The 18,164-nt window shown below is 49.1% G+C and overlaps 2 protein-coding genes and 1 pseudogene across 6 annotated transcripts in view; 2 read left to right on the forward strand and 1 right to left on the reverse strand.

Annotated features, from left to right (window-relative positions):
* Itsn2 (intersectin 2) overlaps window positions 1-10,121 on the forward strand; it is a 122,570-nt gene extending 112,449 nt beyond the window's left edge. For all 3 annotated transcript variants that reach the window (XM_085830183.1, XM_085830182.1, XM_085830184.1), the window contains 8 exons: window positions 1,303-1,401; window positions 1,972-2,139; window positions 2,546-2,761; window positions 3,124-3,245; window positions 3,890-3,972; window positions 8,097-8,180; window positions 8,640-8,813; window positions 9,212-10,121. In XM_085830183.1, coding sequence (XP_085686309.1) covers window positions 1,303-1,401; window positions 1,972-2,139; window positions 2,546-2,761; window positions 3,124-3,245; window positions 3,890-3,972; window positions 8,097-8,180; window positions 8,640-8,813; window positions 9,212-9,369 — 1,104 coding nt within the window. In that variant the 3' untranslated portion in view covers window positions 9,370-10,121. The remainder of the gene's footprint in view (window positions 1-1,302; window positions 1,402-1,971; window positions 2,140-2,545; window positions 2,762-3,123; window positions 3,246-3,889; window positions 3,973-8,096; window positions 8,181-8,639; window positions 8,814-9,211) is intronic.
* Fam228a (family with sequence similarity 228 member A) overlaps window positions 7,926-18,164 on the reverse strand; it is a 32,720-nt gene continuing 22,481 nt past the window's right edge. For all 3 annotated transcript variants that reach the window (XM_021179437.3, XM_029484954.2, XM_029484952.2), the window contains 3 exons: window positions 14,838-14,979; window positions 11,673-11,892; window positions 7,926-8,166 (listed from right to left, as the gene is read on the reverse strand). In XM_021179437.3, the coding sequence (XP_021035096.1) occupies window positions 11,734-11,892; window positions 14,838-14,979 (301 nt within the window). In that variant the 3' untranslated portion in view covers window positions 7,926-8,166; window positions 11,673-11,733. The remainder of the gene's footprint in view (window positions 8,167-11,672; window positions 11,893-14,837; window positions 14,980-18,164) is intronic.
* Window positions 15,541-18,135, forward strand: LOC147001091 (uncharacterized; annotated as a pseudogene).

The following is an 18,164-nucleotide window of genomic DNA, read 5'->3' on the forward strand; positions in this document are numbered from 1 at the left end:
CCCAATGAGCAGGATGGGGAGAGGCCGAGTGGTTAAGAGCACGTGGCAGCTCACAACTACCTGTAGCTCCAAGGGACCAGACACCTTCTTCTGGCCTCTACAGCATCCACACACATGTGGCTTGTATACAGACACACAGAATAAAAATACATACACACATACTTAAATAATAAGTAAACACTTTGTAAAATGGAAAGCAACATCTAGAGCTAGAGGCATAACAACAGTCAAGTGATTTCCTGACACATAGGCCCTGAGTTCCATCTCTAGTACTTCAAAGAAAACATTAAATAAAAGTAAATTTTATCAAAATATTATATCTCAAAGTGTTCACTTTTAAATTTTTTTTTTTTTTTGATGCTAAGACCTAAACCAAAGTTCTTGTTCACACTAGGCAAGAATTCTTTCTCTGAGCTACAACCCAAGCCCTCAAATACTACTTCTTAACAGAAATAAAAAGTATGAAGATAACTTTATAGCAAAGTATGTAGATGCAGGTCTATCCAAAAACCAAAAGGACAATCTTCCCTGTTCATGAGTGGAGTAAATGACTTCTCAGTCATTGTAGGCCCTGACCTCAGAGGCGCCCACCCTGGAGTACTGCCTCAGCCTCTGTGCCAAGAGGCCACTACTGTAATGACAGTCTGATGGAAGACACCTAAAGCATGATGTGCCCGCTCACCCATATGACCTGGTGCCCAGAGGAGAGTCACAGAGAGGAGGAGGTGTCCCAGGGGAAAGTGGCCACAGAAAAGCCTGCCTGGGTCTTGAGAAATGAATGTCTCAGGCACGTGTAAACAGCGCCGTCGGTTTCAGTCGTTTCTGATAAAGCAGGAGTGGCAGCCATGCTGAGGAGGGCACCAGGCAGATGGGAGTGAGGGCTGAGTGTGGGTGGAGAGGATATGGAATGGAGGTAGACAATGTGGCTCCTGTGGGGGAATTTGGCCTCCTGGGAGGTATGTTGAGACTGAGAAGGTGCCTTTGGAAGACCTACTGAGAAGTGTAATGTGGGCCTGACAGAACTCCACAGAGTGACTGCTTCCTGATGCTGGGCCTCTAGTTTTTGACCTGGGGCAGCAGCTACATTGAGAGAAGATGGAGGGAGGATGTGATGAAGACCGAAGCGGGGGGCTAGGGAAGAGCTGCTCTAGAAGCAAAGGAGCCAGGCTGGCCTCAGGAGCTGAGAGATTCCTGCTGCTAACCTGACATGTGCCATTTCAGATCTTGCCATTAAAAGAAGTCTAGGCCAGTGTTTGGGCCAGAATGTCCATGTTTCCTCACTGGCCTCTCTCTGTATTGCAGAAGTTGGCATCAGACCCACGATGCAAAGGGATGCCCCTCTCCAGCTTCCTGCTGAAGCCCATGCAGAGGATCACTCGCTACCCGCTGCTCATCCGAAGTGTGAGTCCCACCCTTGGGTGGTCTCACCCACCTGGCTGCTCAGAGATCCCTCTGCCCCCTGCCCAGGCTCCTGTGTGTGGAGTCTAAAGGCTGATGTCTTAGATAAAAGTGGGATCTAATGCCATCCCCACCACAGGAGCTGTCCTGGCACCCAGGAGCTGTGTGCCTGTGGTGTAGGAGGGGTAAGGTCCTCTTCAAACTGTGAAGCCATCATCAACCCAGAGTCACCAGTAGCAGAACCATGGGTGCCAGCCTTTCTTCTTGAGGCAAAATGCTTTCTAAGGAGATCAGGGGGTTTATAAAGCAATATAGTAGATTTATTGCCAGCTTGTACTTCAGAGACTCTAGATCAGAAAATCAAAACCACCCAAACAAAAAACACATGACTCAAGTTATTGGGGAGACCTGAGGTACCTGTTAGCCTATGGCTTATTACTGAGACTCCGTCAGATCCACAGTGTTCCTGTCCCCACAAGGACTGTGGGACTCTGCTTCCCTCACTGGGGGTTTTCCCCTGAGGCAGCAGGACATGGTGTGACCCAGATGACACGCCCGCCCACTGTCTTCCAGATCCTGGAGAACACTCCACAGAGTCATGTTGACCACTCCTCCCTGAAGCTGGCCCTTGAACGCGCTGAGGAGCTGTGCTCTCAGGTGAACGAGGGAGTCCGGGAGAAGGAAAATTCAGACCGGCTGGAGTGGATCCAGGCACACGTGCAGTGCGAAGGCTTGGCAGAGGTGAGGCTGTGAGCCGGGCTGGGCGTCCTCGGCAGGCTCTGGGTAGGGAACGTCTACCACACCTCCCCTAGCATGGACAGACCACACTTGACTGTGTGGGCTCACCATCCTGCCCTGCAGGACACACCTTGGGTTGCCTTCCTGCCTTGGGAAGAGGCAAATCCGGGTGTTTGTAGGGAGTTTTTTGAATTTTACTGGCAGAAATCAGTAGAATCAACTATTGATTTTTTTCACAGGGTCAGTAGGAATTCTAAGCAGTAATAAATAGGAAAGTTTTTGTTTATATTTTCTCTGGAAAGGTGGGTAATTTTAACTGTATTACCACCTAGAAAATTCCACCTCAGGTTCTAGGCAATGGGATCATTTGTGCCCAGACTTACAAAGTGCCATTTTCTTCTCTCTCAAGCAACTTATTTTCAACTCCCTCACCAACTGCCTGGGCCCCCGGAAGCTTCTGCACAGCGGGAAGCTGTACAAGACCAAGAGCAATAAGGAGCTGCACGCCTTCCTCTTCAACGACTTCCTGCTGCTCACCTACCTGGTCAGGCAGTTTGCCGCCACCTCTGGCCACGAGAAGCTCTTCAGCTCCAAGTCCAGTGCTCAGTTCCGAATGTACAAAACGGTGAGTGCCAACCACAGCAGATGGGGCCTCACGAGGGGCCACCGTGCAGTGGCTTTTCCCAGTTCTCAGGGGAAGGAGCCTGGTAAGCACAGCATTGTGCCACAGCCAGCATTGCTCTCTCTCTAACTGGAGTCACCAAGCCAGGTGTCAGTGTGCAGAGAGCCGGTCACAGCAGCAGCAGGGGCACTCTGAGCTTGTCCCCAGCTTAGTGTCAACAACACTGGGTATTTACTTTGCCATCCAGGCTTGCTTTTCTTCTTGGGCATCAGACCCCTCTCCCTTCAGAACTTTTAAAAGAACTCCCTGGTGGGTAAGTGGTGTGGCCTATCTCACAGCCACTATTTTGGTCCTAATTCTTTCAGCCCATTTTCCTGAATGAAGTGTTGGTGAAACTTCCCACAGACCCTTCCAGCGATGAGCCCGTCTTCCACATTTCCCACATTGATCGTGTGTACACACTCCGAACAGACAACATCAACGAGAGGTCAGTCCTCATCATGTGGCCTGTCTCCAGTGCCATAAGTCCAGCTCCACACATGATCAAGTCCTACCAACTCTAACCCCAGCCTCCCCAGCTCCACAGTAGGCTACAGCTTAGATACATACTAGTCACACAGCTGCCTCCTGACAGTCACCTGCCTCCTGTCTCCTTGGCAGCTCCCCAAATGCCCGGTCTCCACTAAAATCTCCTTGGGAGCTACCTGAACCCCGCAGATGTGCATCCCAGAGACTTGCATTTGGCCAGGTGGCTGCTCTCCCTGCCATGTGCCCACCTGCCATGCTTCCCTCCAGTGGGGGTCCCAGGGAACACTGCTGTCCCTCTACACAGTTCTTTGGTAACCACCCGCCATGCTGAGCTGCCATCAGTGTGGTTGTCTCTTCTAGCTCTGGGCTCCCAGTCCCTCACAAGGGTCTTGTGTTGCTTTCAAACTATCTTTACAAGGCCTCAGCTCAGATTTAATTAGCAGTCAGTCTGTCACTTGGACTTAGATTAGATGTGTGACTGAGAACCTGTTAAATGACCTTAAAGCTGAGGTCAGCAAGAGAGAGGAGGCATGGAGCTGGGGCTGGGCTTGAACCAGGAGCTTTCTGGCAGTCCTTATGAGCACCACCCCGCTTCTCTGCCAGGACGGCCTGGGTCCAGAAGATCAAGGGTGCCTCAGAGCAGTACATCGACACTGAGAAGAAGAAACGGGAAAAGGCTTACCAAGGTACCTGCTGGTGTCCTGGTGGGTGGGAACCAGATGCCAAGTGGTATAGGCCGACTGGAGTCTGGTCCTAGAGACACCAGCTGCTGCACCAGCAGTAAGGCCTGGCAAATGGATTCACATCGCAGCAAAAGAGCCTGGGTACCGCCCCTCCCATAGCAGCTGTTCCAAACTGCCCTGCGCTCTCTCACTATGGGACCAAATGCAGGTCCTGCCTGCTCTGTGTAGCCAGCTGTTCCTGCCCCTGCCCTCCACTCTGACCAACATCCCCCTGCTGGGGCATGTCTTGTCCCACCTGACTGCACTTGCTGGGTATGACACTCTGCCCCTGTCCTCTCAGCCTCTGCCTCCTCCTGGCCTCCAGCACCTAGTACCCTAGGCCCAGTCAGCCCTCCAGTACCTCAGCCCCACCATGCTGGGGCACACGAGGTTCTCTCCACATCTTTCCCCCACTGTTGTATAGATGGCACTTTCACGAACACTAGCAACCCACCCAGTCCTTGCTCCAGCTTCCTCTGCCTACACACTCTCCCCACCCGACTTCCTCATATCCTGAGGCTCCTCTACGCAGCTTCATCTGGCTCTCAGCTCTTTTCTCCAGTCTTGCTGGGCGACTACCCTCCTCTGAGCATTGTGTCCATCAGACAACCTTTCCATGGCACATATCAGCTCAATGGTGGGTTATGGCTCCTCTCTGCAGTCCCAGCATTCCAGGCAAGTCCTCTGCAGCAGCTCTGCTGTCTTTCCCAGGCCTGTGTGTCCTTTGCAGAGGCTCCATTAGCCTCCTCTCTTGACAGTGCCAACCCCCTGCCTGAGCATCCTCCTTTTAGCCTCTCAAATTAAGGAGTTTTTTACCCCAAACTAGGGTTCATCCCCAACCCTGCCTATCGCCTAGCGCCATTCCCTGCTGTCTCCCACTGCTGTGTCACAGGCAGCTGCCAGGCCTTCCCCACAGGAAGCTCCCCATTCTCAAGGCCCAAGTAGAGCTGCTGTCTTAGGGTTGCACTGCCCTGAGACTTCACTTCTCCATCCTCTGAAGTCACAACTGACTCCTGAGCAGGAGTCACACTGTGTCCTCTGTTCATAGGACAGGCCGTCCACCAGCTCAGTGCCCTAAAGGATCCTTGGAAAGCATCCTTGGCCCCCATGGCAATGCCAGCCCCACCTTCCCAGTGCAAGCCGGGCTCCCCTCCCGAACTCCTCCCTCTTAGTGCTCCTAGTGCAGACTGGCCTCCCCTCCCGAACTCCTCCCTCTTAGTGCTCCCAGTGCAGGCTGGCCTCCCCTCCCGACCTCCTCCCTCTTAGTGCTCCCAGTGCAGGCTGGCCTCCCCACCCGACCTCCTCCCTTTCAGTGTTCCCAGTGCAGGCTGGCCTCCCCACCCGACCTCCTCCCTTTCAGTGTTCCCAGTGCAGGCTGGCCTCCCCTCCCAACCTCCTCCCTCTTAGTGCTCCCAGTGCAGGCTGGCCTCCCCTCCTGACCTCCTCCCTTTCAGTGTTCCCAGTGCAGGCTGGCCTCCCCTCCCGACCTCCTCCCTCTTAGTGCTCCCAGTGCAGGCTGGCCTCCCCACCCGACCTCCTCCCTTTCAGTGTTCCCAGTGCAGGCTGGCCTCCCCTCCCGACCTCCTCCCTCTTAGTACTCCCAGTGCAGGCCGGCCTCCCCTCCCGACCTCCTTCCTCTTAGTGCTCCTAGTGCAGGCTGGCCTCCCCACCCGACCTCCTCCCTTTCAGTGTTCCCAGTGCAGGCTGGCCTCCCCTCCCGACCTCCTTCCTCTTAGTGCTCCTAGTGCAGGCTGGCCTCCCCTCCCGACCTCCTTCCTCTTAGTGCTCCTAGTGCAGGCTGGCCTCCCCTCCTGACCTCCTCCCTTTCAGTGTTCCCAGTGCAGGCTGGCCTCCCCTCCCGACCTCCTCCCTCTTAGTGCTCCTAGTGCAGGCCGGCCTCCCCTCCCGACCTCCTCCCTCTTAGTGCTCCTAGTGCAGGCCAGCCTCCCCACCCGACCTCCTCCCTCTTAGTGCTCCTAGTGCAGGCCGGCCTCCCCTCCCGACCTCCTCCCTCTTAGTGCTCCTAGTGCAGGCCGGCCTCCCCTCCCGACCTCCTCCCTCTTAGTGCTCCCAGTGCAGGCCGGCCTCCCCTCCCGACCTCCTCCCTCTTAGTGCTCCTAGTGCAGGCTGGCCTCCCCACCCGACCTCCTCCCTTTCAGTGTTCCCAGTGCAGGCCGGCCTCCCCTCCCGACCTCCTCCCTCTTAGTGCTCCCAGTGCAGGCTGGCCTCCCCTCCTGACCTCCTCCCTTTCAGTGCTCCCACTTAGGCTCCACTGCTGAAGCCGAAGCTCTTTGTGTGTTTTTATTCAGGTTCCCCTTATTTTGTTCTGTGCTCCTGAAGGTATGTGAAAATTGCCTTTTCCTAATTGAATACTATTTTAAAAGCTTGCTATTGAAAAAATCAATGATTGAATCATTTCATAAAACATATAATCATCTCCTAATTTATCAAAAGTGCAAATCAAGGTTTTCCTGAGTTTCTCGCTGTGTGTGTTCTGCATTCTCCATGGGTACAATCCTTCAGACACAGTTCTGTGCTGTGTGCCAGGCCCTGTGGTGTGCATATTGGGGCCTACCGAGTCAGTAAGGCCAGGCTCTGCCTTCAGGGGACAAGGGCATTCTCCATGGTGGAGACATGAGACACTGGGGAATGGACCACTGCTTGTAGACCAGGCTACCCCACTGACGCTGAGGCAAGAGGCCTCAAGGTTGTGGCCAGCCATCCTGAGAAACCTAACAATACCTTGTCTCAAAATTTTTTTTAAAAAATCTTAAAAAAGAAAAAAGGTGAGAAGACTGCACATTCCCAGACCACAGGACTCACCCTGTCTGCATTAAACATCTCAAGAACCTTTCTCAATAGATTAATCATGAAATACGCGCTCACCAAGACGAAGTGCTTACATATAATTGAAATGTTGATGAGTGGCTCACACTTTGTTATCTGATGCTTACATTTTAACCTTGCAGTTTAAACGCTCTGGCCTAGGTGTGACGGCACACACCTTTAGTCGCCACGCTGGAGGCAGAGGCAGGCAGACCTCTGTAAGTCCAGAGCTAACTTGGTCCATATAGCAAGGTCCAGGCCAGTCAGGCTTCTCAATCTCTGTCTCAAAACAAAAAACAAAAAGGGTCCCTGAGACAGGAGGATTCCAAGTTCAAGGCTGAGAGCTTGGGCTACAATGAGACCCTGTCTTTAAAAAGCCTGAGAATGGAGCACATGGTCCTAAGACCCAGTTTTCCTCATCTGTAAAATGGGAACTACCTTGTAAAGCAATTATAGAATTAAATATACTCTGTATAAAGATCTAGCACATGCCTAACATTTGCTAAAGTAACTAGCAAATGTTATTTGCAAGAAGTACTGGACAGCCGGGCGTGGTGGCGCACGCCTTTAATCCCAGCACTCGGGAGGCAGAGGCAGGCGGATTTCTGAGTTCGAGGCCAGCCTGGTCTACAAAGTGAGTGCCAGGACAGCCAGGGCTACACAGAGAAACCCTGTCTCGAAAAACAAAACAAAACAAAACAAAACAAAACAAAGTACTGGACAAACTGCATGCATTTTATATTAATATAACTATTCATAGGCATTTTCACCTAGATAAAGCAGTCCATTCAACACAGTGGCTCCTCCTTGGCAGAAGAGGCAAACAGGGTGCATCAATGTCAGGCATAGCAGGTTGTAGGGTTTCTCAGTCAAGGCCAGTGGTACTCAGAGGGAAGGAGGCTGAGGTGACTGAGACTAGCCTGGATCTTGAAAGATGAGCTGGGTACTGATGGGCAAGGGATTCCAGAAAGGTATCCCTAGTAGGCAACACAGCCTGGAGGAGGAACGAATTCTAGCTGCTAATGCCAGAGCACTAGCAGGTTATAGGAGTTAGTCCAGGGCTACAGTTCTAGTTGATTGGAGAGGCACACATCAGGAGCTGGAAGCATAGCCAATGGCAGAGCGTGGTTAAGAAGCATGGGGGTCCATGTCCAGCATCAGAGAGAGTGTGTGAGAACAGACAGAAGCCCTACAGCATTGCTTTTTCACTGTGGTGGTTGTCTACATTCTCAGAGTAACACGACTCACTTCCTCTTTTGTAGCCCGTTCTCAAAAGTCTTCAGGTATTGGGCGTCTGATGGTGCATGTCATTGAAGCTACAGAATTAAAAGCCTGCAAACCAAACGGTAAGTGCTGCTTTTATTCAACAGATGTGGTGGCACCCTATTCCTTACCTCTTTAGAACATGGAGTAATGGATAGTCTTTAAAGGGTAAAGATGTGCTAGAACCCTGGTGTGCTAGAACCCTGATAAACTATGTATTGGGCCAATATCATTCATTGTTTCCCAATAAGAACCAGCACCTACCGTTTTGACTGCTACTGCACGAGAGTGCACAGGTATACCACACAGGTCCCTGGCCAAGCCTATGGGGAACAGTCCTGCTGTTAGGACATACACTTGTTCCCCAAGATTGTGACATCACTGGGAACATGGGGCCATACAACTGCTAGACTCTAAGGTAACCAACCTGCCAGGCAGTGGTGCTTCCTGCCACGGTCTCTGGTGAAGCAGCCTACAGACCCTGCCATGGTCTCCCCATCTACTTACCACCCTGTGTGTGCCCTTGGGCTGTTTCTGTGCAGGGAAAAGTAATCCATACTGTGAAATCAGCATGGGCTCCCAAAGCTATACCACCAGGACCCTGCAGGACACACTAAATCCCAAGTGGAACTTCAACTGCCAGTTCTTCATCAAGGATCTTCACCAGGACGTTCTGTGTCTCACTATGTTTGACAGAGACCAGTTTTCTCCAGATGGTAAGTATACCTTGGCACGGAGGCCTAAAGGTATTCCCAGTTTTCTGGGATCTGGAGTCTGCACCCAAGGTCCTAAGATGTACTTATACCCCATGACACCCACAGGCCCGTGTCAGCAGGAGGTGGGTGTTTGGGGAAGAACATGGCCTCTGTGTGCATAAGGCACTACCTGTGTACAGAAGGGAGACACTGGCAAGTCCTGGGTGGGTAGAGCATTCCAGATAGGCAGCTGTCACTGGACATCTGCCCACTGCTGGTGTCAGAGATCCTTGAGCAAACAGCTGCTCACTCAGTGTATGAGAGTTGTCTAAATGCTACTGCACACTTTCCTGCTTGGGGGTGTTTAGATCTTAATGGGAACAAAGATATCTGATGCTCACATGATGTTTATTCCCCAGACTTCTTGGGTCGTACTGAAGTTCCAGTGGCAAAAATCCGAACAGAACAGGAAAGCAAAGGCCCCACCACCCGCCGACTACTACTGCACGAAGTCCCCACTGGAGAAGTCTGGGTCCGCTTTGACCTGCAACTTTTTGAACAAAAAACTCTCCTTTGAGGCCTGGAGAAGCCAGAACCAGGGGAGCTGCCCACAAGGCTGGATCTAAACAGAGATTTTGCTCTCCCAGGACAGAGGAGCATCACATGGCTTCATCCATCAAACAGCCACACTCGCTGGGCCTGTATTTTATTGCACACTAAATTGCTAGCAATCTATGCAAACATGATCTTTTAAACAAATGCCACAGCACAGTGCCTTGTACTAGTGTTAACCTGTTCAGCTGTGTTAGATGCCAGGGTTTCCATTTTCAGGGCTATAAAAGTATTATGTGGAAATGAGGCATCAGACCACCGGACGTTACCACTTGGCAAATCTGTCCACTGTGGAGTTGGTGATGTTGGACCCATTCCACACTGTGTGACCTCTGCTGGGTCACATACTCAGGAGGTGAAGGGCTGAGATGAAATGCTGCAGCCTTGGGGCTTGTGCAGCCTGATACTGAAATAGCATCCACTTGTGCACTGATAAATAGAAACTTGATCGTTTTATTCTGACTAGATGTTATCACTCTCTGCTAAGACAATATAGTTTGAAATATTATAGTTTGAATATAAGGAGGAAAGCTTGATGTACTTTAAATATACTGTGAACTCTAATAATGTGGGGATATTTTTCAACTTTAATTTTCTTAAGTATAAATTATTTATGTAAATTCTTTGTTTTGCATATTTCATAGAACATGCATCTTTAAGCTTTATCATTGCCAACAATGTACAGAAAGAGAATAAAAGTATAAGTTTATGAATGTAGTCCTTTCAAAGCTTGACTCTCTGTGTGGAAAGCTTTTTAACAGTTACTTTTTCCGAAGTTATTTATAATGAAACCAGAAGGATGGGGTGAGGTGGGGCCAAGAGATCTGCCTGACCCTTCTACTAGCTTGCCCAGGACTTTGTGGGCATCTCTGTCAGGTTTCTGGGGCTTGATTTCACTGGTGGCTTTTGTGGGTGGGTAGAGTGGATAGGAGCTGTGCTTGGCCTGTCTGAACCAAAGGGGTGACCCACAGGAAGGATGAAGGGCAAAGGTCAGGACTAGCTGCACATCTGTTGCTCTGCAGCTCCAGCGTCTCGATCACATCCTGTCTCCTGTCCTGTCAGAGCCATAGCCATACTGCTGGCTTGGCCTGTCAATACTAAAATACAACTTTTTAAAATATTTAACTAAGTTTTGAACACAAAATCCTCATCCTTTGAAAGGATCACTTGGACTGCTAGGGCAACATCTTTTTCCAAGCAACTCAGAGAGTACCTCAGGCCTCTTCCATTCTCCCCATTTTTATTTAAATATAATCACTGGCCTACTCCCTTGAGAACACAGTTCAGCATATACAGATTGATTTTAAAGACTCATCCCTTACTGACTCCAGATACTGACCCCAGCACCGCTGGTTAAAACAGAAAAGAGCCTTTACCTAGAACTGAAACAACCAGCATCATGCATATCTACAGGGAGCTTTGAAGAATCAGGCACAGCCTGTTGAGCAAGCCTGCCCCGGCTTTCCTGGGTTTGGAGAGCATGTTTTGCTGGTGCTGAATCAAGATGCAACTGAAGTCAGGGAGAGTTGCTGCAGACAGCCCTGTGTGTAGTATGACATGGCAATACAGCAAGTTTAAAGCTCTGGGGTCCCTCATAACTACAGCCACACACTAATCCTACTCTTCCCTGTAGGGACTTTAATCCTCGCTGGGGCAAGTGTGACTAGAATTGTGTCCCTGTCACTCAACAATCAGGATATCTTGGCCAGATTTAGGACACAGGAGCCCTAAGGATCTGAGTCAGATGACTTTGATAACCAGAGAGGGTACAGCCAGTAACTCCAGTTGTCCTCTTCACCCAGTGACCCAGATCTGCCTCTGAGGAGGTCAAGTTCTCTTCCCCACTGAAATGTGAGTCCAACTTTCTAGAGGATATGAGGAGACTCCTGATATCAATCAGGAAGCAGATAGCCCTCATACAACTAGAAGTCTCCCCTTGGTGAGGAGTTCCTGTCAAGCCCCTTCAGTGCCCACAGAGGCAACACACAGATTTGTTTCCCACTGCCACGCCTGAGTATCTGTGAGGAGAGTGTGCCCTGGAACAGGAGCAGGACTGAACTGGAATAAAGTCTAATACCTTTGAGCTGGGAACTGCCCCCAAGCCAGGCACAGAGCCCTTCTGAGCACCAAATACTGGGAGGTGATAAAGCTGTCTTGCTGTTAAATGTTTCAAATGAAACAAAAACACCACACAGACGTCCTAGATCACAGCCAGAACTTAAAAATCTAGCTGCTGTTATTTGGATATTTCTTGCTATAGCTTCCTACCTAGAGAAAAGCTGCACCGTCAGTATTTGCAGTTGCATGCAAGAGGTGAAGGGGTGAAGCTCTATGGCCACTGGAGGCCTGACTTGGCTGCCTGATGCAGGGAGAGCAGATGCTGCCCCAGGATCTCGGCTGTCATCACTCTTCTTCCGACCAGTGATGGTCCCGGCATACTATCTGCTGCCGCCCAGGAGCGTGGCCTCTGTGGTCCAGTCCCTACAACCTGTTCACAGAAGGCAGGGACTATGTGTCGGTTAAGCAGGCCCCCACAAGAGGAAGGACCCTGCAGGCCTTTCCTCACACCTAGCCCTCCTACCTTTCAGACAGCTTCCTAGCCTACTTGCCTTACCTTTGTTCACTTCTGCAGTTCACAGATAAGCCTTTCCACTGCTTCGGCTCCACCTACCTTTCTGGTATGGCAGAGGTGACTAACTGTTCCCAAAGCAATCCCCTCCACTGGGTTGAGACCCTCTGGGGGCTGCCTTCCTCAGCACCTTGCACCCTACATTTAGAGACAGTCATATGACTGGGTCCTAAGAGAAAAGAACTTAACTGCCTTCCATCCTGTCCCACATAAAGACATTAGCTGGGATGAGTCCTCAGAAGCCAGTACTGACGATGGCATAGACCCCAAGGTCCCAAAGGGGGGAAAGTCTGCCAACCTGCAGATCTACTCACTCCTGGTCTATGAACCGAAAATACACTTGCATTTAAAACACTCTCTCAGGCGGAGAGAATGCTCTTCCAGAGGTCCTGAGTTCAACTCCCAGCAACCATCGGCAATGGGATCTGATGCCCTCTTCTGTACATGCAGATAGAGCAGCCATACATAACGTAAACAGATCTTTTAAAACATATTAAAAAAAGAAAAAGGAAACCACTTTCCTGTTTGTTAAATCTTACAGTGGCAGCATGGAGCCTCTTCCACCATGACAGTAGAATCCACATTAGGACCTGAGACACGTGCTTCTACACAGCAAAGGAGAGAGTGAAGAGAGGTGGGGACACACAGACAGTCGGCTGTGTAAAAGTGAACTCCCATCCCAGCAGGCCTGTCCAGCTTGTAGCTCATGGACCACAATGATTGAGGATCACAGGAGCAAGGCCCAACACAAAAACCAAAGACTTAAGCATTAGGAGGTCTTTCTTGCTACTTATGTGTAACATGGTAACACAGTTGTTGAGTGTGAGCTCTGTAGTTAACAACTGCCTGTCTCAAATCTCAAGATTAGATCTGCCTGAAGGAAGAATTTGTTTCTAAAGAGACTGAGACTATCACAACTGAGTATAAGTTGGGTCACAAAACATTTGATTATGTGCTGAGAACAGAGATTTGTGTGCTCAGCCCTACACAGGGCACCATTCTCCATGCCCCATCAACTACCACCAAGGCTCAGAGGACGCTGAGGAAGAAGGGTAGAATCTAAGAGCCACAAGTGTCATCGCACTAGAGAGGCAGAAGCAGGCGAGTCGTCGTGAGTTTGAGGCCAGCCCTCATCTACATAGGGAGTTCCAGGACAGCCAGGGCTACATCTCTGTCTCTGTCTCTCTGTCTCCCTGTCTCTGTCTCTCACTCTCACTCTCTCTCTCTCTCTCTCTCTCTATATATATATATATATATAGTGTATGTGTGTGTGTGTGTGTGTGTGATAATGGAAAGGAGAACTGTGAACTTAGCATGGCCGTTGCCTTAAAATGAACTCTCAGCAGCTATAACACTTAGTCAATCCAGCAAGAATTCTGGCATAGATGGTGGGGTGGGGGTGATCACATGACCCCCCCCCCCGCCTTACTGAGGAGTATTGTCAGTTCACAGCTGCCAAGGAAGAGAGAATCTTTTTCTTTGCTTTAATGTGCTAACAGTGGTAGGTTCCCCACATGTTATGGATAGCCCCACAACCGTACGAATGTGGGCAGCACTAACTGCACGTAGCGGCTTATCAAAAGAGAGGTATAAGGCAACATGAATTTGAGAAGGGGCTGTGTTGAGAGTGATTTGGGGGGAGTTGGGAGAAATATGGGGTAGATATGATATTTCAAACATCGTAAATGTGTATGAAATTCTCAAGAATAAAGAAAGCTAATGCAACAATTTCTGAGTTTCAAGCTAGAGAGGAGCCGCCCTGGCTCTCAGCACGTGGCAGAGGTGAAAGAAGCAGCCTGCAGAAGAGGCGGGCGGTGCCTGTGTACTCTGTGCTGCAGTCCTGGGGGTTGGGGTGGGGCGCTCTAAGCCGCAGGCAGCAGAGGACAAGAAGCAGAGAGAAAGGAGCCAAGACCCTGAGCAATTGTTAGCCCTGTATGCAAAATCTATGCGGAAAAAATTCCTTTGTAAAATCTGTAAGAGCTCCCTGTGCCTCATCCCTTCTCATACACTTCATTTTTAAAATTTCCTATTATAATTGAATTAAGAATAAATCTGTTGCTGCTGGTGGTAGTGTTTTGAGATAGGGTCTTGCTATGTGTCCAGGCTGGCTCAAATTCTTCTTCATTTTAAAAAATGCTCTATGTATGGGTGTTTTGCCTGCATATGTGTCTGTGTACTATACACATGCAGTATGCAGAGAGGCCAGAAGAAGGCATCAGATCTCCTGGAACTGGAAGGTTGTTAGTCCCTGTGTGGGTGCTGGGAATCAGCCTGGGTCCTCAAAAAGAACAGCCAGTGCTCTTAACAGCTAATTCATCTCTCTAGATGCTGGTCTAGAAGTTTTTATCCTCCTGCCAGGATCACAGATGTGCACCCTCATGCAGGGCTGAGAACAAAATGTTTGGTCTGTTTTCACTGTAATGAGTATGGAACGGTAGGAAAATGTCAGAGGATGAAGGGTGGGGAAGGAGGAGAGCTGAAGTTAGTGGTGAACCAGCTCTGGCCAGCCTTCTTGGCCCTCACCTTGTAAAGACAGATCTGCACTTGTGAGACTCAGGGACCCACATAGGCTGCGTTTCTGGGTCTCTTCTCTGCTCAGGGAGAGGATCTGAGCTCCCCGGCTCCCCACCATCTCACAGCACAGTGAGTGCTCCCTGCTGCCTCTACCTTTTCACTCCACACTCTGGCTGCTGTCTCTCCTGTGAGGGAGAGCTCTGCCAGGCTCCACACTGGCACTGGTGCTCCCTGCACAGTGGGTATTGCAAGTCTCGCCCAACCAGCCCCACTCCCAGAGCTCAGCTTACCAGACTCTTCTTTTCAGCCTCTTTGATATCCTGGCTGAGCCTTGAGGCTCGGAACTGCCTTTCAAAAACAAGCTGGCTTCGACTGACAGTCTTCTCTTCCTTAGGCAGATGAGACTTTAATGTAAAGACAGGTTTTTCAGAACTGAGAAAAGAGGGGGGGAAAATCTCACTCAATTCTACCATTCAAACATTATTCAATGAATATGCTATTCATTTTGTGAAAAGAAAGGTCTGGCTAGACATCACTGGTGCCTGTCCATCTGCTCTGCTAAGGATAATGTTCCCTAACGGTTCTTATGGGAATGCTGTGGACCTTAAGAATGAGGTTAGAATAGGAGTTTCTGAAGTCTGAGCGTGAAGGGACTGTGGAACTCTGGTCTCTTCCTTCCTCTTTCTCCCTGTTTCCTGAGCAGTCTAACCCTACAGAAACTCCTGCTGTAGTGTGCTGCCCTATCAGAGGCCCAAAGCAATTGAAGCTACTTGATTTCAAACTTTATCCTTCCAAACTGTGAGCTAAACAAACCTTTTGTCAGTCAAGTGCCACAGGTGAAGCGGGCTAACACAACTCTCAGGTGAGTCATACCCTTCTCCAGCTGAGGTGGCGCACCAATCCTGAGACCAGGCTTGAACAGAGATGCCATCAGGCAGCCTGTAGGTCCTTAGACCAGGAAGCTAGGGAGAATGCACAATTCACTGGCAGCACATGCACAAAGCAGAAAGAACAGAAACCAAGCCGTTTGTTAAGGAGAAGCGATGGTAAGAAGCGCGGTCTCTGGAGGAGAGGACAGGGGCCGCGGTCCTCAGGCCGCTGGGCTTTCTCGATGATTAGATAAGGGGCCTTCTCCACTTTTTCACTTGAGACACATTCTGCTTTTTGCAGTCCACTGCTCCTGTTTAGTCTAGTGTATCACTCTCAAGTTCTTTCCTTTGTTAAAGGAGGCACCCTCCAGAAGATTTGTCCTCTCAGAGTTGCCTATCCCTACTGAGGAGATAAGCCTTCTCTTTCCCATCCCCTTATCTATCTCATAAGGATTTGCTCATTGTCCTCTAGCCACTGGAAACATCAAGATAAACAGGACACTGCCCTGCTGGAGCGGGTTGCCCTGCTGCTGTTTGTATTTGATGTTAATTCTACTTCCTCAAGAGGAGCTGCCCCAGGAGTAGATCATGCACTCAGGTCACCTCACTGAACCTTCTCCCCATTCTGACTGGTCAAATAAAGGCTAGAGTCTATGATCGGGCAGTGGAGGGGAAAGGTGGGACAGGGGATCTCAGAGAACAGAGGAAGAGGAGGAGGAAGGTAGAACAGAATCACATGGCCTGGAAAAAACACAAACGAGGGATCTCATAGCTAGGGAATAAATCAATATAGTGATAGATCTGCCCGATCTAGACGTATAGCTTATAAATATAATAATTAGATTATATGTTCTTTATATGGGTTTATCAGGGTAAGAAATTACCACAACACCCAACACTCTGGCTTGTTGAGGGGCGGTACTGTAGAGGAATTTCCCTTAATTATCTGATTGGCTGAGAAAGATGAAAAATAGCCAATCACTGGGCAGAAAATGAGGAGGCGGGTTTTCCAGGCAAGACAAGAAGAAGAAGAGCCCAGGAGGAATTTGAGGAGCCTGCAAACAAGGACAGAAGGGGAGAACTGGAAGGAAGATGGGGCAGAAGCGCATGGCCTGGAGAAACTGCAAGTAGCAGGGATTTCATAGCTGGGAAGCAAAGTGCTGTAGAGGCATATCTGCCCAATATGGATGTGCAGTTTATAAATATTCAACTGAGTTGCATTTTCCTTGCTTGGGAGTACTGAGGTTGGAGATTTACGGAAACAAAATGGCGTCAATTAGAACTCAACTAACCTGAGATAAAAGATCACTGCCCCTCCCCTCACCCCCAATTCAAGGCTGGGGCAGCCATCTAGGCTGCAGCAGTGTGTAGATTGAAAGCTGACTGGGTCTGAGGGGCCTACAGAGAACTGCAGAGAGGCTCCCTCCCCAAGCCCCAGGTAGACAGCTGCCACCAGGGGCAGCACTGCATCCTGGAGCTGGACTTGGGCAGACACAGTGAACTGATTGGGGCATCTACACCCGCCTGAGAGAGCCTTTCTGTGTTCGCTTCCCCGTATCCTCCGCATCTACAAAGGACATGGACAGCCAGACTCTGAATTGAACACAGAGGGAGACAAAGGTACAAAGGGCTCTGGATCAGGTAATAAGCATCATACATTGATACTTAAAGATAAGAAACACAGTAAATACCTCTTGGGCTTTAAGGGATGATATTCTAAATGGTTTGACAGGGATGGATTTAAAGGAAATAGACACCTTGTCATTTATTGGTATTGAACTATTCTCAAAGGACAGGGACCTAGATGAAGACAGGGAACACTAGAACTAAAGGTTCTGGATTTTATAGGTCAAGATAAGCAACAGAAAGAAAAAAATAAACGTTGGAGACAGGAGCTGGAAGAGACACTAGAAAAGGGGATTCAACAATTCATACATCAAACTGAACAGCAAGGAGATAGAGATAAAATTTGGAAGCAAAGTCTACAGGATAATTTACTAAATCAACATAAGGCAGATGCCACCATGTCAGAATTACAACATAAAGAGGAGCTAAGATTGTGGAAGGAGGGCCTAGAACAGAAGATACAGGTAATTATAGAGCAAAATGAACAACAGAAAGAAAAATTTAAGACTTGGCAACATGGCCTAGAGGAAACACTAGAGTTGAAGACACAGGAAATTATAGACCAGAATAAGAGACAGATAGATGAAAATGTTCTAGCTAGAAAAGATGCTAGAACAAAGGACAACAGCTCACAGATCAAACTGAGCAGCAGAGAGAAAATGATTGGAAGCAAGACTTGGAGAATAACCTTTTAAAATTAATCAATCAAAAATAAAATGGATAGCAAAATAAAAAAAAATTAAAATGTGGAGGCAGAACTTTGAGCAAAGAATACAGGAACTCAAAGAATGGGAGGAGCGGCAAAAGGAGAGATATGAAGCATGGACACAGACCTTAAGGGGAGAATTTTAAAATCTCAGTTAAGGAAAATACTCAGAGAGAAGATAAAATTAGAGAAAACCAACAAATGGTTATTAGAAAACAAACTTTAGCTTATCCGGTTAGTATACAACAAAGACTTCCAGATGATGATCATCCACAGGCTTGTTAGGAAGTTGAATGGCAACCCGTGGATGTGTTAGAACTGAGGAAATTTAAGGAAAGTGTCACTAATTTTGGAATGCATTCTCCATTTGTTTTTTTTTTTTCTTGATAAATGAACAGTGGCCTGTGTTTATTGAG

The sequence above is a fragment of the Mus caroli genome, unplaced genomic scaffold (genome assembly GCF_978045245.1).
Source record: "Mus caroli unplaced genomic scaffold, Mus_caroli_1 scaffold_14, whole genome shotgun sequence".
NCBI lineage: Eukaryota > Metazoa > Chordata > Mammalia > Rodentia > Muridae > Mus > Mus caroli.